Raw genomic sequence first — 13,711 nt, 5'->3', positions numbered from 1 at the left:
ATCATTCTGGATGGTGCATTTTGCAAGAGACTGTTCTCATTGGAGTTGTTTTCCACCATAGATCAGTCGTTGCTCAATGATCGGAATTCCAGTCATTCTCCATATCTGTTCATGAATGGATTGCACCAAATCATTTGAATTAGCATGAATTACGACCGTGTTGCCGCCAAAGATCATATGAACAAAGAAATGCAAGGTAGAGGTTGATTGCCTATCTCTATGGTATCGCTCAAGCAGGATACGGATCGGGAAATGGAAACTCTAGAGGACATCGATTCTTGTCTGAAAAATATCCAGAATTAATAGCAAAAGCTTCTTTGCAATCCAAACGGAAACTAGATCGGATAAATCATCATCCGGAGCATAATCATCCAATTTTCGCTTTGATAAGATAGGCATGTCAGCAAGAAGGAAACTAAAGAAAAATCCCTAGAATATTCAATAAAAGGAAACCAATGATTCTTCCATGAAATCGAAGGAGAAATTAAAAAATAAGAATCCGAGGTGAGGAATGAAATGTAAATCTTCTACTTCTTGTTATGTTTTGGCTTGTTTCATTAAAGTCTAACCATGCCTCTTAATAGCAAGTCGTGGCTTCTATTTCTTACAAGATAGTTCTCTCCATACTAATTTCTACCTTTTGAACCGTACCCAATTTAAATCCTTCACCACCAATAACCTCTCCAACCAGTAGTAGAGATTTCCTTTTCACTCTTCCTATAGCACCAACAAGTAAGCATGATTGATTGTCAACGAGGCCTCCATGAGTAAAATCTATCCATGACTTGTTGAATAGAATTCACTAACCCATGAAAAAATTCATGGTCTTTTGACATTATCAGTACGGTTGAATCTCCTTTATTGCTCCACATGAACAAGCTATCTGGACACATAGGGCTGACAGTACATCCTAGACCTTTCAACCTAGTAAAATATGCAGCAAGAGGTATGATTTCTTGACTCAGATTAAGAACATATCACTCGAACTAGAAGATATGTATTCCATTGATGTGAGAGATGTTCTTTCAGATTCATCCAACCATTCTGTGCCGAACCAGAGTCGATGACACCGGCTAATATCTCTTTAGAAAGAGAGTTCAGCAACCAGGAGTTTACCGTGTTATTGCAGAGGATCCACTATGCATTCTCTCTCTGAAGAGTTGCTTAGTATCGGAATGGACCCGGACCAGTTATGAATCTGACTTGGTTCTCAGCAGACAGTGCCATGATCGTAGCAAGGTTTCATGTGCAGTAGTTGTCGTCGATTAATGATTGTGTAACTAGCACCACATCCGGATAATCAAAATGATGGATGTATAGAGGATGATTGCGATCTATATTTGGCCATTGAATGAATGCGAAATCTAGTGTTCTCTCTGCTATGGAACTATGACGATTGAACTACAAAGGATTTGTGGAAGTGGACAAACCCTTGAGGAGCCGTTGAACAGAAGCAAGACAAACCCTTGAAGAGCCGAAGTAAACAAGCAAGATTGCCATGAAAAAGCGGCATTGAGCTTGAAAGGATCTTTCCATTATTCTATTGATCTATATCTTAATTATATACAAGTTTACACTTGTATCCATAACTCAGGTATCAAGATAGAAACAATTTGAAATTAAAATATTAAAGCTAGATGTACATGTTACACACAATATGCCTGATTAATCGATCAATCTTAATAACACCTTTTGTTTGCGATTCGTAATTATTGATCCAAAGACTTGAGAAATTACAAATCAAACACCCCAAATTCCCATCATTTAGGGAAGAAAACAATACTCAAATCATGCTCATTTTGAAATTTGTAATCGAGGAGATTTAGTAGCACTAGTTTAAGTGGTCCTAGAACTACTATTGAGATACTCCACCCAAGACATCACGTGAGGCCCAAAGTAAGTGGGCCCAGGATAGAAAAACTTCGACATCAAGGTACAAGAACCTAAAGAACCGAATAGCCACATTATAAGTAGTCTGCATATTGATAGTTGTAGCCAAATAGCCACATGATAAGTAACCTGCATATTGATAGTCCTGCAACTACATTGTTCTTCACCTTACCTCAAATTGTATCACACATTTCTTGATACACACCACACTCTAATAATATTTACAATTTTACATGACTCAACAAACATATAATTGTTCTCTCCTAAATTTCATCAAAAAGCCTCAAATTCATTTAGGTTTAGCCCTTCCTTTACTTCTACCATCTGCAAGAGTCCTCAAAGAACCACCACCAGACGCCTTGCTAGGAATGTCACAGGGTGTCTTGAATCCAATGCTCTCTACAGCTCCAACTGTCTTGAACAATCTCCGCTTGTTCAGTTCCTCCACCAAAGATCGGTGCAACAACTGGCTCCGAATGTCAGCAAATGATCGGATCCCTGTCATGCAACGGTCAGCGACTGTCCTCTGCCCACTGCGGCAAGAAGGCCTGGGAGATTGTGGTGAATTGAATTGGTTGCAATGTGTTGTGCAAATGTTCACCTCCGGGCAAAGTCTCGATGGCTTGTGATTCCTTGTAAAGTGGAGAATTTCTCTCGTGGGGCTCAACTCGGGATCATGTTCATTGCCTGAATGGTAGTTTAAGTTGGAATAACAGACTGAGCTCTGAGAGCTCGCGTCATCGTCCGTGAACAACTGATCTGCATTTGATATCAGAATCTGGTGATCAGTTCAGTTCGGATGGCAAAGCTTCAGATTCCCATTTCTTAGACAAAAGATGTCTCTTTTTTATTTTTTATATCTCCATCATTTATGACCACTAAAATTCATCTATTGTTTAAAAAATGTGAGAATGAAAGACAATGAATACATACCTTGAAGCCAATCTCTATGGAAGGAAATGTGATCACCATGTTGGTATTGTGTGCCATGAGGAGGGACTACACCCAAGAGGGAAGCTTGGGAGGAAGACGGTGAGGGAGGAGAGTAGAAGGGGTGGTGAGTAACATCTTCTTCTTGGTAAGTGAACCTATTTGCATGGAGATCGCTCTGTGATAGCTCCCATTCCCTCCAGTGTGGCACTAAAGCCGAGATCTCCTCTCCAATGACCTCGGCAATTTCAATGGGATCGCGATCATTTATCTCCAACTCCTTCACCATCTCCATTGCCACATCGATTGGGGTGTCGGTAATGATATCAAATGGAAAATATATGTTTCTAACATTACCTGTCAATTATAATTAAAATTTAATTTCGGTAAGGTATTTCTTAACCCGAGACTAATGCTTCGGGCTCTTGAACAAAATGAATTTTTGTTTAGGCTAATAACCACACAATTGAGCCCCATTGATCAATGATCTAGACTGTTCACCAAACAAACAGAGAATGCAGAGAGTATTTTCACCTTTCTACAGGGTAGCCAATCCCAAGAAGAGCTTATCCAAGGATTTATATCCCATGAAGAGCAAATAATCAAATTGTTTAGGAAAAAAGAAGGGCATGGGATATGACACTTACCATCTTTATCAGCAATTTGTACTTTGAGAAAGATGGTATCATCTTCTGGATTCAGCTTCCCAGTGATTGTCATGTCGGTACTTAACTTTGCATTCTGGTCATTAAGACTCTGCAACGGCAGGAACCCATGACTCTCCGGTTCAATATCATGAGAGATTGGCTCATGACTTACACACTTGTGGTCTGGAATCAACTCACCCTCCTCAGATAGGAGGAATGGGTCTAGTAGGAGCTCCTTGGCTGGTGACCTCTTAGAAGCAGTCTCCAAACATTTCCCAACGAATCGTCGAGCTTCCAAGTCACGAATCCGATAGAATGCTTCAGGCAACTTTCCCTAGAGATTAGAATGTGCTATTCAGGTCAGATTTTGATCAGCATTGTATCGAAATGACAGAAGTAGAGAATGGGCTTACCGACGTCACTTTCTTGTAGATTTGTGCGGGGTTTGAGCACTCGCTATAGGGGTATTCCGAAGTAAGCATCTCCAATATACACATACCAAATGAGTAGACGTCAACAAGCTCGTTGTATTCTTCTTCATATAGTTCCGGTGCCATGAATTCTGGTGTTCCTAAAACAAAGAAGAAAAAAAGAACGAAAAAAAAACAATATTCCATCACAGATACTCATGTAGTGTTCTTACTTACATGTAGTGTTTGAGAAACAATTTTCAACTTGTACGTCACTCAAAACTGAGTCAATTCGGTCTAATGTCTGGTCAAATGAGTCAATGAATTCAATTGCAAAAGTGTGTAAGAAAGTTTCCATTATATTGGCCTTTCAAAGGCCTTGGGTTAGCAAGTTTGGCTGGTCCAATTGAACGATGCAACTTTGCCTTAGTTGCTAATTAGCAATTTTTTAAGTTTAAAGACAGAATTTAAAATGGGCATGGGTTATATTCTGCACAAGGGGTCCTCCATTGACCGGAGCTGTCCAAAGGGATAGAAGACCGAAAGGGGATCCTATGGTACTTCAGGACATGGAAATGGCAAAGAAGGGAGATCTTGAGGCTTGGTTTGGTTGCCATCTAATGCCATTACTGGAGGTATGACAAAACAATGAAGAAAAACCTCTAGATTTGTGATTTTAAATTTTTTATGGCCTACTGTAGAAGATGTCAACAAATTGAGATAAGATGAGCAAATAAATGTCAAAATTCAAAAAAATTGGATGTTTTGAAAACATGTCAAAATGAGAATAATAGATGGGTGTTAGAGAGAGATTACCTATGACACTATGTGCTGCTTGTGAGCCTCGAAGAATTGTGGCTAAGCCAAGATCCCCGATCTTGACCTGTCCAAGATGGCCATTGACAAAGATGTTGTCACACTTGAGGTCTCTATGAATCACCGGAGGATCATGTCCATGCAAGTGAACTAGGCCATATAGGATCTGGCGTGCCCAGTTCTTGACTGCTTGGATATCTACTCGCTTGTACCTTTGTCGGTACCTGAATTCAGTGTCATAATTATAGATAGATAGAAAGTTGGGAGGAAAAATGCAGTTCATACTGTATAGACTGAATATATTTGATATATATTCTCTCAACCCATGAGCCTCTTGACCCAAGTTTTCCAACATTGAGTTTACAGTTTTGGGTCTACGATTTTAGATGCACCCACATCTCTACATAAGCAAGTTATCTAAGACATTAAATATATAAATGATAATAGAGATGGGTAAAGATATTACTCTCTCAGGGTGCCTGAAGTAAACATTTCAGTGATGAAGTTCAAGGTTCTCTTATCTACGTCGATCCAGGAGGTGTAGAATCGGATGATGGAATCATGATTGAGGGTCCTAAGAAGATTAACTTCGGAATATAATCGCTGCAATTCCTCTGGTGATCGGATGACGTCACCGAGTTTCGCCTGGTTCCAAGCTACCTCCATTCCTTTCAGCTCATCAAATGCCCTGTAGCTGATTTTCAATTTAAGGAAAGTTTCAAAGAAACAGATAGAAATGCCATATAAACTAACAGCCTCTTTGGATACCACCAAAATTGATCCTTATTTGCAAATAAATTTGTTTTAAAAAACTTACCTCAAAATGGGACATTGAGGGATTGTTGGAAGCTATTAACTAAATCATTTCTTTCTTTTTCTTTGAAATGGCAAAGATATATTATAAAATAAGGGGGGACCGAGATAGACCACACCCAAATGTATAGGGAAGGAAAAGGAAAGAAAAATACAATAAAGCAAAAAAACACAAAATACAAAATATACTACGGAGGGAGAAAATCAAACCACTCCAACTCCATATGACCAACCCCACTTCTAGCCAACCCATCCATCCGCCTCCCCATTAGCACTCCTCTGCACATGATCAAAGGCAATAGACAAACTTGAGATTAGATCCTCAATTTCATCAAAAAAGGATAAAAATCTTCAAGGAGGCAATGCCACTCTTTTCAAAACGAATCACATTGAGTGAATCACCCTCCACAATGGTATTATCCAAGCACTCAATCTAATCTCATGATACCATGATATGTTGCCATCACTTCTGCCTCCGAAGCATCACATCTCCCCAATGGGCTTGAATAGGCCCACACAACCTCTCCACTGTCATTACGGAACAAATCGCCAACCCCAGCCGGACCCGGATTTCCAATACTCGAACCATCAAAATTCAATTTCCACTTCCCAAAAGTAGGAGCCTCCCAACGCTGAGTAATCCGAGGCCGATTTTCCCTATTGAAGCAAACTACCCTCCATCCCTCCCATAGATCAAATGCCGATGCAAAGCGGAAGGATGGAAGACATTTTACACAAGATATCGATAGTACAATAATTTTCATGTAAAGCCAATGAGGCAATTTGGCAATCCCTTCAAAAACTCTAGAATTTCTCTCTTTCCAAATCACCCACCATGACGCAAGCAAGCTTAAGTTCCACAAAGTTTTTCCTTTCTTACTCCATGGCACAAACCTCATTGTTGTAGCAAATTTGGAATAGATAATAGAAACACCCAAGCAATACCAAACCTCATAAATAGGAAAGCCCATATCTGACACGTGAATGAGCAATGCATGAAAAGATAAGCCACGGATTCCCCATCTTCCAAGCATAGAGGGCAATGGTCAATAAGCAACATACCACGCTTTCATAGGAAGTTAACCGTTTGAATCCGATCGCGGCTTACTGCCCACCCGAAGAAACAAACTCTAGGTGGACATTGAAATTTTCATACCTTGGATGAGATGGAGGATACACCATTAGGCGTTAAGATAAGATAGAAAGATTTGACAGAGAAGATGCCCGAAGATTCCGCGGTCCATATTCTTTTATCCAAACCGTTCCTCTTAATGTAACACCCATCAAGAAGCTCAAAAAAACGGGATGCCGACTCTAATTCCCTATCAAAGAAATTCCTTCTGAAAACTGGTGACCAAACAAATACACCCCCCATAAGGGTAAGACATTCCCCCACAAAAGCCTCTTTATCGGAAGCAACTCCACATCATTCCAAAATTTTATCCTATCCCTCGAATAGACCATAAATCTAATGTTCAAGTTAAAAGAGTGAGCCATTTTCAAAATATCCCGCCACACTGTCAAACCTTGTTTCTTAAAGCAATCCCCAGATTCCCATAACCCTGGCAACCAACCATATTTACTCCCAATAACTCTAACTCACAATTGAGAGTGATCCTTGCCAAGCCTCCATAACCATTTACCCAACAGTGCATGATTAAATTATTTAACCCTCCTAATGCCCAAACCACCATTTTTAATGGGAAGGCAAACTTTATTCCAACTCACTAACGGAATAACTTTTTTCTCATATTTTCCTCCCCATAAAAATCTTCGTGGGGATATTGGCCAACACCGCCCTGACCAACACAAGCCTCCCCCCTCTAGAAACTAGATTCATTTTCCACGTGTCTAACCTCCTTTCAATTCTTTCAACAATTGGTTCCCATAAAAATTTATTAGGTCTACTAACCCCGAACAGAAGACCCAAATATGAGGACGGTAATGATCCAACTTACATCCCAGAATTTTTGCCAATCTAATAGCATCACCCTGCGGAATGTTTGCAGCATACATTCTAGACTTGTGGAAATTGGATCTATGTCCAGTAATTAGCTCGTAACATCTCAAAGTGGATTTCAAATTCAACACTTGACTCCTATCCGGCTCGCAAAACAAAAGAGTATCATCGGCAAATTGAAGATGAGACACCACTACCTTCTTACTTCCAATATTGAATCCATTAAAGAAACCCAACCCAACCCCTTTGGACATCAACCTACTAAGAGTCTCGGCCACCAAAAGAAACAAAAAAGGGGATAATGGATCCCCCTGCCTAAGACCACGGGAAGATTTAAAGAATCCTTTTGGGGACCCATTAATCAGAACTGAGAACCAAGCCGAAGAGACACAACCCCTAACCCAACCTCTCCATCTACTACCAAGCAAGTAATCCAAGCAATCCCATTCCACCCTATCATAAGCCTTTTCCATATCCAGCTTGCACAATATTCCTCCCATGCCAAGCTTCACATATGAATCAATAGCCTCATTGGCTACAAGGAGAGAACAATCTAAAATCTGCCTCTTGGCAACAAAAGCACTCTGGCAATCAGATATAATGTATGGAAGTACCACCTTTATAAGCTCCGCTAACACTTTTTCCAGCACTTTGTACAAGCATCCAACTAGGCTTAGAGGGCGGTATTCAGATATTTTAGATGCACCATCATTTCTAAAACTACTATAACAAATATTTGCAAATAATTGTATTCAACTTCAAAGATATTTGCATTTAATATCATTTGCACATTATTTTTTGAGGTACCCAAAGAGACCCAAAAGCATATTTGCCCACTGTGATGTTTGAAAGGATACACTGTCTTGGTTGCTCCTTTGCCAAGAACTTCGTCAAACTGCAAATGAATATTTTTACCATGGGTCAACAGAACCCATAAAGAACATCTAGAATAGACTTAAATAGGAGAATGTAATATGTAATTATCATTTTAGAAAGCAGAAGGGAAAAATAAACTACAGTTAACTAAATTAACAACTGCTGCAATCTGAACGAATAAAACAGAGTGAACTGTACTAGAGAACCGAACTGAATTATAACTCCTCACAAAGTGGCTTCATAATAAAGTTTTGAACTGTGATGTCTAATGGAAATAAGCAAACTGGTGAACTAGGTAATATAGATCTACCATTTGTTTAAGAGCTTGTTAAGATCATGTGTTAGGTGTCACTATTGCTTCCAAATTACAGATATTTACAAGGCGTAGATGTTGGCGATGAATTAATTACATATATCATACATGCAAATCATGATCTCATGAGGTTTAAAAACTCCATTGATGATAAAAGACCAGAAATAGTCTAATGATAAGTGATTCATTGAGAGATGAGAGTTTAATCATCTTTGAAAAAAGACAAAAAGTAATGGAAGTAAAGGTATAGAAAATCAAGTAATAGCTAGATATGTTTATAGATTGACACAAAGCATGACTTAAAATGAAAAAATACAAGCAAAAGTGTGACATCAGTTAGAATTTAGCTTATTAAAATTTTAATTGATTTACTTGCCAAAATCTATAGAAGATTCATCAAATGGATATCAAATTGGAGTTTATAAATGGTACGCTTGGAAAAGATGTATATAACAAGTAACCCCTTCCATATTCAAAATAGAGACATGAAGGTAAGGTGTACAAGCTTAAATAAAGCACTTTGTGGCTTGAAGCTCCAACAGGCTACCTCCATGCTCATTGGCGCATATTTTATTACATCAAATTTCATAAGGAAATTTTCGCAATCTATTTTGAAAAACTATATCCCAAGTATCCATCCATAGGTAGGATGTAGTCGAAAAGCTATTTCCGAAAGGCCTTTAATACACTTGATATCAAACTTCCGTTGACAAAAATGCCTTCATCTCTTGAATCGCATTAATTTGCTTTAAAATGTTTTGTTTCTATCATGGAAGAAGTAAGAAGATGTGACACTTTCAACTGTTGAACCCAAGTATGCAATGGACTTATCTTGTGCAAGTGAAGCCTTATCGACAGAAATAATCCTTTGAGTGTTAAGATGACAGTTCAGCTATAGTTACAAAGTTTGGATCTGGGTTCAGTGAGGCAGATGTTCAAATAAAGTAAGGAATATTTAGGGAGATGAATAGAAAAATTGGGGAACATACATTTTTACATATTACAAACAGTGTATTTATTATGTGTACTTATGTTTCTAAATAAGATGAATAAAAAACATTGGAAGGATGATTAAGTGTACATATTTGCTAGATTAGGATGTCAGCTCTGTTTTTCACTACAATTTATTTATCAGTGATTTTTCAATTCTCGACAATATATAAGAAGTCAGCTTATTAAACCTGAGAATTTTTGAATTATTGTGGATGTTTTAAAGTTTCAAGACAAGGAAAAAAATAAGGATTTTTCAAGAAATTTCCATAGAATTATGTAACTAATGGGTGCAGAAAGCACATGGATATTCCAAGGGTGCTTGTAAAGATCATAGCTATCAAGTTTGAATAAATTGTGTTTTTCTGTTGAAGCATATCAAAATATGACGACCAAAGAGGGTGGATCCGATGACATCTCACTAGAGAAATACCAAATTACACTTCCCATTAGGCTATTGGGCATGTTGAGCTTAGTAATATTCTCAACATATGCTAACTCATCAGCATACTTTAAAGTTCTTTCTTCAACATCCGCTGTTCAAAATTTGAAAAATCTTACAGGAAATTTAGCACTTATATGGTATTGTGGATGTATTTCTCAAGAAATGCAACTATAGATAAAAATACAAGTGAGAGACCCTTGGCCAATGATCCACATCATTGAGCACTGTTGGGGTTCCACGCGAAGCCCCCGGCCGCTCGGCCTGGGCCGTTTTAAGTGAATTTGGCCCAATTCGAGTTAGTTTTGGCCCCCTTTATATAAAGGGGTTTTAGGGCTTATTTTCGGCTTCTCTTGTTATTTGAGAAGAGAGTAAAAAAGGGGAAAAGAGTGTACTAGGGTTTCTTGGGGTTTTCGTGAGAGATACCAATCTTCTCCTGTAATCTCATGTTTCTATAGTGGATTTTCTCGTCGCCTCTGCCGTGGATGTAGGCTTTGCCGAACCACGTAAATCTGTGTCTTTATGTGTTTGCTTGTGTTAGGTTCTTTTGTTTTGCTTTGCCATTGAAATTGCATATTGTTATTGGTGGGGTTTTCACAACAAGCACTTTATACAGTAAGTGTTCATGTGTGTGTATGTGGTATGTATGTGCATGTGTGTGGATTTATTACCTAGACTAGTGTCTAGGCAGATTTCGCAAAAGCAACTTTGCAGCCCCTCTTTTTCAAGAAAGAAATGCCACCTCATATAAATTAAATGAATAAGAAAAATTCAGCAGTGAGGCTCTTCTAGTTCTTATTATGGATAGGGCTGCAACTTGGGTCGGGTTTTACCGACCCGCATTGACCCGACCCGAAAATAGCTTGGGTTGGGTTCATGTTTCTCGGGTTTCAGGTCGAGCCGGGTCTACGATCCAAAAGCCCGCATGAATCTCGGGTCGAGCCGGGTTTGAAGGGGCCCAACCCGACCCGACCCGAGTTACTTAACTTTTAGTATGTATTTTTTTTCTAAAACTTTGTTATTTTAAAGGTGAAAAATTAAAAGTAAAACCAACGCACGCACGCACGCACGCAATCACAGGGACTCTTTCCATCTTTTGTTCGTTTCCCCCTTTTAGCTCTCAACTAAATAGCTTGTTGTTTATCTCATATGAGTATACTCATTTTCATTTGGTAATGCATCAATTTATTCTCTTTGGACTAGTTATTAGTTAATGCAGTAAAGAGTTTGCCATGCTTGAGTTTTTCTGCTTCTATGAGTTGAGTTGCCTTGCCAAACAAGAGTTTTCCTCAAAAAATTACATCAACGTAAAAAAACCCGACCCGACCCGACTCGAGATTTATCATGGGTAGGCCCGGGTTTGGGAATCGTGGGTTTTCCGGAAAAAACCCGACCCGAGATATTTCTTGGGTAGGGTTGGGTTCTTCAAAACCCGACCCGAGTTGCAGCCCTAATTATGGAGGAGGAGTTTAAAGACTTTAATCCATTTAATATATGTAGTCTATTATATGATTCAAATTTCATTGTAACATTTGTTCGAAAACATCCATGTTCCTTTCTATTTTGAAGAAGATGTCGAATCGGCAATTTAAAATATTCATTCTATTAAAATCACTCAATATTCTTCTAAGCCACTAAATTTTCTTCTTTTCACTTACTCTTCGTACTACAATCTTTAACAGCTGCTTCTATATGCAAGCTTTTATTGTAATATTTCACCACATACTCTAGTGTTGTTGATCTAAAATTTATTCTATTTAACAAACATTTGAAGGGTGATCGGTATTCATCGCTACACCCTAAGGTCATTTTTTTCTATTTTTGGTGTTCCTTTTATAAATTTTGTTAAAGAGAAAAAGAACAGAATGAGAAATCGGAAATTGAGTGATTTTAATAATTTCAGGAAAAAAAAGATAAAAGGAAATGAAATCCAAATTACATCTGATTAAGAAAAAGATAATTAAATATGAGTGCATGATGATTTTTGTGGCAATAAAATATAATCCCCCACTAGCCATGTCAGTAAATAATCTATTTTATTTGAGTTTCCAAAGCAAATTAATAATATTTAACAGAAGTCAGAGACAGTTTTTACCACTAAATAAAGTTAAAGTCAGCTCATTCCAACATTAAAAAATAATAATAGGAAGGTTCTTCCAATTTCTTCCTAGGCTATTAACCCAAAATCAGTTCTACTTCTTTGATTCTCTCTGTATTTTTTTTCTAAAACAAGAAATTTTGATTCCTCCATGACTAGATACTAATAAAACATGTAATAAAATCACAAAACAAGAACAAAAAAAAAATCAAATAATTCAATCAAGTATGAACTTACTCGTCCATACCGACCAGTAGGATCGGTCTCAACGTATCCAAAATCCGACTTTCCGCCCTCTGAAATTCGCCCTTCTAACATTTTTGCTCAGTGAGGAGTGCAACAATGGAAAAGAAGAACCCAAAAAAAAAAAAAAAAAAAAGGGAAAAGAATCCCAAAAGGATGATCAAAGGGTTATTGGGGAAGTGAAAATTCTATATAATGGAGGGGATGGGATGCTAAATTCGAGGCTTTCCCTCATGGTTTTCGTAAGAAAAAAGGCCAAAAAGGAGCCAGAAGAGCCTGGAATAATCGATTCTTAGCATAATCCAAGCCATTTCAACAACCACTCGTGAGAAGTCTAAGTCCTTAGCAAACATTGATGTAACAGTAGAGAGAGAAAGAGAGATAGACGTAGGGATTTATCCTAAATGGAATTACTTTTTTAAGGTGGAGTGTTTGGTTTTCCAGGGGGGTAATTTGAGAGTTTTTAGAGATTAGAAAGAGTAGGACTACTAGAGAATATAGACCTGAATTTGAAGAATCTGTGGCTAAGCATTCTCAATACCATTTGTGGAGAGATTTGATATGAGAGAGAGAGAGAGAGAGAGAGAGAGATGAAAACGTTGAAGAAATAACTGGGAGATAGAATGGTGTCGAAAGAGAGTGGGATGCGACGGAGTAAATAAGAGAGAAGAAGACGGAAAAATCGGCCACGTAAAACGGAGACGTAGACTAGTGGATGCCGTTAGAGAGAGAGAGAGAGAGAGAGATGACATGTGGAAAGATTCCACATGTAGGCTGCTAAGAAGGATATATGATTTGACTCGGCTTGGCTGGTTTTGCGTTGGAACTAACAAAAATGAAGTTTTTTGTTTCATTACCTAAGCAAACATACTTGCTTTAAATTTTTTGGTATTCAGCACCTCCTTTCAATGTTTGGATAAAGGGCAGAATTGGGGTCCCACTTTTGGAATAGTTAAAGGGGGTCCACCTGAATCTAGTTTTTACCAAATCAAATGTATAGTTTTACACTGAATTTGTACGACCGATGTTGTATGATATTTCATATGGTTGACTGTATTTTGGTTGTCTTAATTAATGTGGTTTTAACATGTTGTTGTGGTCCAAAACAAACTGGGCCTTATATGTGGTTGCCTTTATTTTGCTTTTTATAGGCATCTTTTTCAGATTTCAAATTTGCAAGATTTGAATTCTCATTTTTTTTACTTTTCATAGGTAAAATTTTTTTTTTTTAAATTCTTTAATAGCGATCATGACCCCACGATAATAAGAGAAATTATATGATG

General features: G+C 38.0%; 1 protein-coding gene across 2 annotated transcripts; it reads right to left on the bottom strand.

The window, feature by feature from the left end:
* Nucleotides 1-1,982: 1,982 nt before the first annotated feature.
* On the bottom strand, nt 1,983-13,050 carry LOC143850981 (putative serine/threonine-protein kinase WNK4). 2 transcript variants are annotated; one of them, XM_077360288.1, is made up of 8 exons: nt 12,423-13,050; nt 8,324-8,361; nt 5,160-5,387; nt 4,694-4,917; nt 3,881-4,038; nt 3,468-3,801; nt 2,824-3,177; nt 1,983-2,649 (listed from the first exon to the last, which is right to left on the bottom strand). In XM_077360288.1, the coding sequence occupies exons 1-8, from the start codon at nt 12,501-12,503 to the stop codon at nt 2,180-2,182; spliced, it is 1,887 nt and encodes a 628-aa protein (XP_077216403.1). In that variant the 5' UTR covers nt 12,504-13,050; the 3' UTR covers nt 1,983-2,179. The 2 variants fall into 2 exon arrangements, with proteins under 2 accessions (XP_077216403.1, XP_077216404.1); XM_077360289.1 differs by lacking the exon at nt 8,324-8,361.
* Nucleotides 13,051-13,711: the final 661 nt, after the last annotated feature.

Source organism: Tasmannia lanceolata, unplaced genomic scaffold, assembly GCF_043159265.1.
Source record: "Tasmannia lanceolata isolate RefF3 unplaced genomic scaffold, GAP_Taslan_0.1 ptg000018l, whole genome shotgun sequence".
Lineage (NCBI taxonomy): Eukaryota > Viridiplantae > Streptophyta > Magnoliopsida > Canellales > Winteraceae > Tasmannia > Tasmannia lanceolata.
The sequence above is the reverse complement of the archived record's forward strand: the minus strand, read 5'-3'. Positions and strand labels throughout refer to the sequence as shown.

Coding starts and splice junctions, on each gene's coding strand:
- LOC143850981 (XM_077360288.1), bottom strand. CDS start 12,503: ATGTTAGAAGGGCGAATTTCAGAGGGCGGAAAGTCGGATTTTGGATAC. Junction 8,362..12,422: donor CTACTGGTCGGTATGGACGA/GTAAGTTCATAC, acceptor ATTCATTTGCAG/TTTGACGAAGTTCTTGGCAA. Junction 5,388..8,323: donor AAAGGAGCAACCAAGACAGT/GTATCCTTTCAA, acceptor ATTGAAAATCAG/CTACAGGGCATTTGATGAGC.